The 7,252-nt window shown below is 28.6% G+C and overlaps 1 protein-coding gene across 1 annotated transcript; it reads right to left on the bottom strand.

Moving 5' to 3' along the window:
- Positions 1-4,088: 4,088 nt before the first annotated feature.
- On the bottom strand, positions 4,089-6,683 carry LOC107868074 (radial spoke head 10 homolog B). The gene is made up of 3 exons (XM_016714643.2): positions 5,380-6,683; positions 4,617-4,845; positions 4,089-4,479 (listed from the first exon to the last, which is right to left on the bottom strand). The coding sequence occupies exons 1-3, from the start codon at positions 6,261-6,263 to the stop codon at positions 4,318-4,320; spliced, it is 1,275 nt and encodes a 424-aa protein (XP_016570129.1). The 5' UTR covers positions 6,264-6,683; the 3' UTR covers positions 4,089-4,317.
- Between the last annotated feature and the right edge of the window lie 569 nt (positions 6,684-7,252).

Below are 7,252 nucleotides of genomic sequence, written 5' to 3'. Positions count from 1 at the left end.
TCAAAAATATTTTTTTAAAGTCAAATATAAACTGCTTCTCATCAGAATTTTTTTTAAAAAACACATATTAAAGAAAAACTTCTTAAAATAAATTTATTTTGTAAGTTTAGCCGAACCAGTTATGAATCTTATTAAATTTTGGTTTACTTCCACCCACTATTCAACTTGTGAGTGATATAATACGACTGATGATGTCGTAAGAAGCAAGAGTAACTGCGGGCAAGCACAATAATCGTTTACTTTCACCCACTAAAGAACACCTATAATGCCATAACACGAGCCTCCCTGCCGCCCCACATTATATATATATATATATATATATCTATTATGAATCTTATTAATATATATATATATATATATATATATATATAATATTGTTTGAACTTTTTATCCTTCATTAAAAAAATTTACTTTAAACAAAATCATCTTTTCACTATTTTTCTAATATTTAAGAGTTAAAAATTAATTAAATATATTTATGGGAAAATCTTTCCTTATTGGAAGCCTTCAACATTAATGACAACTAATATTTTTTCCATTAGTTTAAGAATTTTAAATCAATTAAATTTGATTTTAAGTAGATTTGAAAAATCTAAAAATAAATATAAAAGCGTTAGAATAAGAAATATTTAAGAAGTATCAAATTTTTAAAAGTTTTAAGTATGTAATAAGAATGCAATCAATGATTTGTAAAGATTTCACTTTAAAAATAAGGAAATATCTTAAATATAAAAAATAAATCTTACCACAAATATGATTCAAATTGATGTGTTTCTCTTAGCTTCTGACAGCAAGGAAAAGAGGTACCGCGTAAAAAACGCAAAAGTGATGAAGCAACCACTTAAAACTTTTAGTGGTAATATATATATATGTGCTTACACTAGAATATATGTTTATATTTATATCATTACTAATTTAGTATACGTGTGTTGCACGTGTGTCGTGTCAAATAATAAAATTATATGTAAACCTGTGCGAACTAAACTTTACCTGAGTCAAAATCTTTCGATTTTGATTAGTGACTTTCTTGAGATTTTCCTTTTAAGAGACGCACTCCGAAATTACATGATAATCATATGAAGATGGGAGCTTACTTCTGGAGAAATTTAGTCTCATGCCCATCGAGATTATAGACAAGATGACTCTAGAACTTTTATTTGCTCTACAATTTTTAGACCTAATTCTTATATGGTAACGTATACTAACAATAATACACATGATGAGCTGGATATTTTAAGAATCATATATTCTAGGATTCATATATTTCATGTATTTTAGGACTCTTTATTTTCTCTATATTTATTTTATATTTTTATATATATTTTAGAAATTCTTAATTTAATAAAGAAAAAACGTGAAAAGACAATTTCGTCTATTGCAATATATTTTAATGAAGGGCAAAAAGTTCAAATCACTCTTCTAAGGATCTTTAGGCTTTTAATATATTATAAATATTAAAGTGCGAACGAACTTTGAAAAGTGACTTGAACTTTTTGCACTTCATTAAAAATTTTCCCAATAAATAAAATTATTTAATTTTAAATAATCAAATATTATATTTGCAAGACACGTGCGGTTAACTAGTATTGTTGATAAAGATTAGATATTTTCATAATTTAAACATATTTTTTTTTTTTGGTAATTATAATTTAAACATATATAATGCTATGCATATTTTTCGTCACATTTTTATACCTGGCTAAGTACTAATGGCATCTCGCTCGTGCTGAACCTTTAATATTTAAATTTTTTTATCTTAGTTTATGTGATATACTTGTTTTTAATTTATCCAAAAAAAATGTTATTTTTTATCTTTAAAAGTAATTTATTTTTATAATTTTTATTTTATTTTTAATGAAATTCTTTATGATCATACAAAATCTAAAGTTTATTTATTTCACTAATTTCAAAAGCATTTCACTTTTTTTATTTCATGCTTAATCAAATAGTGTCATATAAATTGAAACAGAAAATAATTTAGAAAATTAAAATTTAATTTCTCTATCATTTATGTATTTTATGCTTCGTTTATTTGTACCTAATAAACATTAAAATTTATACTATTTAGATCTTAACTCATAGCTATTTACTTAATTTTTTTGTTTGAATCTAATCTTTTAGATTTCATAGGTGTACTATTTCCATACTTCATTTTTTATTCAAATATTACTATTACAAAGTGCTTCCTTCAATCACTTTTAATTTATTATTTTATATCTATTCTATCCTTATAATTAAATATTATTTATTTTTTAATACTTAAATAACTTATATATAACTAATTAGAATCAACATAATAAAGTTATTATAAGAAATACTTGCGAAAAAAAAATAAGTGGACTCATGTCATATAATTCACTTAATATCATAGAATTTTTTTTTTTCGTTTAGTGTCTATTTATAGAGGAATTAATATCATAGAATTTTTTTTTTTTTAAAGAAGACTTAAAAGTGAAAATTCATATTAGGAATAAAAAATAACAAAACAAATTTTAATTCAACTATGAATTTTTTTCTAAACATTTGATATTACCTACTAGAGGCTACAAGAAAACAGTCAAATTTTAAGTTGTTTTATTCATAAGAGAGGTTCAATTTTCTATAGAAATGACGTGAAAAAAAATCATTTCTTCCGTTGACTGAATCGTAGAAGGCCATAACCTAAAAGACGACCTTAAAATACCAGTTGTCACTAGGTAGTATAGTGACACAAAATGGTACGGTGGACGAAACATTAAAGAAATTTTGAAAGAGCGACGAGGGAGAAAAAGTGCTGATTCTCATCCGAGTTATTTCATTATATTGTCATTGACAATTGATAGTATCTCATAAAATTTATTTTTATTTTTTATGATAAAAATATCGTTGAACTATTACTTTATGTCTCATATTATCATCTTAACATTTTAATCTAATAAACTCACTTAATTAAGTTTAAATTTAATGAAAATTCATTAAATTATACCACCCCAAGTACATAACAAAAAATAGATCTAATATAAAAAGCAATAAAATCCACCAAAATGAAATATACATTTTTAAATAAACAAAAATTAGACATATTGAGATATTTAAAAAAAAAATTAAAAAATACTTGAAATTTTATAGGACCATTTAAAAGAAAAGTATACACTCTCCTTTTCATATTATTTATAGGGTTTTCTCTTTACATGTTTCACTTATGGAATCAAAATTTAAAGTTTATGAATTTTGATTTTTTATTAATATGTATGCATTCAATAAATTTTTAAAATAAATATAAAAAATTTAGAACATATACATTAAATTGTCTTAATTTACATTTTGTTTTTATTCACTTATTTAAGAACAAGAAGAGTATTAACTAATCGCTTTGTCCCATATATTCTAAGTTACTTATCGATTTATAGGACTAAAATTAAATTATTATTCAACGTTATATTAATTCATTTGAAAGTATAATATAATAAAGTTTCCAAAAAAAAAATCTTATATTATTAATTTCGATATTTATGAAGACACTAATAGAATGTATTAAAAAATTGGTAAATTATCTTTCTTATGTATAATTTTTTATGGGATGTGTAGAGAAAGGTGAATAAATAATATGAAACGGAGAGAGTGACTCCTTAAAAATTTTAAAAAATGGGTACTATAAAATCTCATATTTTTTTTAATTTTTTAAATTATTTTTACCGTGTATAACTTGTCTTTATTTAAAATCTATTTTATTTTGGTGAATTTTATTGTTTTTATAATAAAATTTGCTTATTGCCTTTATACTAAAATCATTTTTTTGTTATATATTGAGTTGTATATTTCAATGAACGTGTCATTAAAATTGAATTTAAAATGTCACTTAAGAAAATTAAGTGAATTTAGTAGCTTAATATGTTAGAATGATAATATGAGAGATAAAATTTTAGTAACTTAATATGTTAGAATGATAATATGAGGGATAAAGTAATAGTTCAATGACATTTTCGTCATAAAAAATATAAAAATGACTAGAATAATAATATGAGAAATAAAGTAATACTTCAATGACATTTTCGTTATAAAAAATATAAAAAAGACTTTTATGAGATATTATCAATAGTTCAATGACAAGATCAGGAATTAATTCTTCTCATTGATATACATATGGCGAAAGACAGATATTCATTATATACAAGTGTTACAATTGTGGTTAAGTAAAAACTTGAAAGCAGTTACACTCAACCACCGGCTGCATTTGCTAGCCGGGGTGGCCCTGGGAAAGAAATACTCATACTTGGTGTAGTAAATTTACATTTACCAATTACTTCTTTTTAAGTTTTTTAAAAACGACTTGAATTGTTAGCTAGTGTCACAAAAATTTCCATCCATCTGGTTTTGTACTGCTTTGATAGCAGCAACTCTAGCAGCAGTGGCAGCTCTATTTGCAGCCATGACTGCTTTTTTCACTAGTTCATCTACCCTCCCAAGTTTAATTGCATTCTCTGCTGCCCTCCTAGAAGCCTGCAGAAAGATCAGCAAGAGAGATAAGACATTGACAATTCAAACATTGAGCAGTATAGCATACGCATCAACAGAAAAGGAAGGTAAATGTATTAAATGAGAAATAAATGTCAACAAAACTAGTACTTGGTTTTTACCTGAACAGCTCGAAGGACAGCTTCAGTTAGTGGGGGCGATGGAATTTTCAAATTGCCAGAGTCCCATTCCCCACACCTTGTGTCACCATTTCTAAATGTATACATTCCGTAACCTTGCTTGCGACCTTCATGCCATGACCCTTCATAGCAATGCCCGTTGGCGAAATGATACACACCAAATCCATGAATCTTGTCTCCAAAATACTCTCCCGCATACCGATCCCCGTTCCTGCAAAAATATTTGCTTAACCTTACTATCTATAACTCAAAAAAACAAAGCTCAACTAGGTAGATAACAAGACAAATCATGGATAGATGCCGCATTTCAAGAAAGGGGGAAAATAATCAGCTTCTTCTATTTTCTCTTGAAGCTTCCTTCCTCAAATTCTGTGTGTGCCCGATATAACAAATTTTCTAGCTGAGTAGAAGAATTGGGTTAGCCAAACAACAATATGCTGATAATAGGAAGACAAAATACAATAACATACAGTGGGTGACTTCATCCTACAATACTGTTTTCCGTTTACCTGATCCACCACTAACAAACAACAATTAACAGTCCCAAAATAGTAAGCAAGAACGAAAAATAAAACATCCAAGAATTACAGCTAGCACCAGCCATATGCCCATATCACAAATAACAAAAGCTAAATAACGTAAAAAAAACTTCAACCAGGATTTTAAATTCACACAAAGAAATCAAGATTCCAGCCATGGGACAACTGGAAACTTTACAGATTTGATGAAAGTTTTTTTTTTTAACCTGAAATGGTAACAGCCAAGGCCATGTTTGACCGCACATTTAAATTCACCAATGTAACAGCTACCATCAGAGCAAGATTGAGAACCAACACCATGGCTCTGACCGTTACACCATTGACCAGCATAGGTATCTCCTGTATAGAACTTGTAAACACCATAACCATGTCTCAATCCTTGCCTGTATTGCCCTCTATATTTGCTACCTCTAGCCCAACTCTCTATCCCATATCCATCATACTTTCCATCAACCCAATCACCTTCATATCTTCCATTCACAAAATAGTTGTAAACTCCACTACCATTGCATCTTCCTTTGTGATATTCACCTTCATAGATATCCCCATTGCTGTAAACCTCAACTCCTTCCTTCACAACCCGGTTCTCTTTCTCTGACTTTCCCAGTTCTTTATACCCCAATTTAGTTTCCCCAATGAACCACTGAACCGGTTTCGAGTGGGTTCTGTGAAACCCAAGACGTTTACCATACTCATCAAACAAGTTCCTGAACACATTGTATCTATGGTGAATTGACTGTTTTTTTTTTCCAGCAAAAAACAACAGAACCGCTACGAAAACCAGAGCTAACAGGAGATTCTCCGAAGTGGGTATATTATCCCTGTTAAAGAAAACGAAAAGGGTGTACATAGAAACCACTAAAACTACCAGAAACGGAGCCATCCTCACCGGAGACGATTTAAACGAATCCCGACGAACCGGGATCGAACCGGGTTTATGTGGCTTCTGCTCTTCAATGTCCGGTTCTTGGCCAACTCCGAATTCGTTAATCGAAGAAAAGCTGTGAATTGACGAACGAATAGTTGGAGATGAACGTAGAAGTGAAGACTGTGTCCTCGTTAACTTCGCCTGGCTTTTCTGACCCTCCATTTTTTTCACTACCTAAACTCTCAGCCGTTGATTCAATCTTTATTATCTTTATCAAGCTTTTCTCCTCTTCACTCCCCCTTTTAGTATTTTCAACTCCAACGCCGGCTTCATTTCTCAGGCGAGTGAGGGGTGCGCAGGAAAAGGGCGAACTAAGTGCGCAGGGTAAAGCAGTTTCTTTTTTTTCTTTTTTCTTGGAAGAAGTGTGTATAATTTGAGAGAGATGAACAGGAAGAGATGAGAGTGGACCGGGTTTTATTTGAGATTGTGGAGGCACTTGGATTTAACGTGGAGCGTCCATTTTTATTTCCAACGGTTGGATTAGAAGGAGCAATTTTAGCCGTTGGATGAAGTTGTTTTCTTGGAGAAGTTCCCGGTTTCGACGGGCAAGGTTTGGTCGTGGGATCTAGATTCCATTTTTTTCCGCTTTATTCACTGTCGCAGCCCGGCACGTGCCCCACTCTTCAACTTTCCAGTTTCAATTTTGAGCTTAATTTTTAAATTTAAATTTTTAAAAAATACTAAGTATTTTGTAGTACTTTTTATTTATACAGTTTATAGTTTATGTATTCGTATTCATTTATTCAATTAATCTAAATTTATGTAACTTTTCATTAGAAAGTTCAAAATACAAAAAATTAAACAGATGACCATTCGAAGGTGGCTTGATATTTATCGTATATACATCAAAAACATAATTAACATATGCTCTATTTATTTCATTTTACTTGTTTCATGTTGATTTTGACACTTCTTTTAAAAAATATTTACTAAGTATTTATTTCAGTAAACTAATCTTATAAATTAAGTTTTGAAAATAAGAATTTGACTAGTAATAATTTATAAAGTCATTATATAATAGGGATAATATTGAAATAACATGATAATTTTTTCTTAATTCCATAAATTTGATAAATAAATTAAAATAATTATTTTAAGTAAGAAGGTTAAGTAAAATGAGGCGAATAAAGTATAATAAATAGTATATTTTT

This window comes from Capsicum annuum, chromosome 4, assembly GCF_002878395.1.
Source record: "Capsicum annuum cultivar UCD-10X-F1 chromosome 4, UCD10Xv1.1, whole genome shotgun sequence".
Classification (NCBI taxonomy): domain Eukaryota; kingdom Viridiplantae; phylum Streptophyta; class Magnoliopsida; order Solanales; family Solanaceae; genus Capsicum; species Capsicum annuum.
This window is presented reverse-complemented; position numbering and strand designations above follow the sequence as displayed.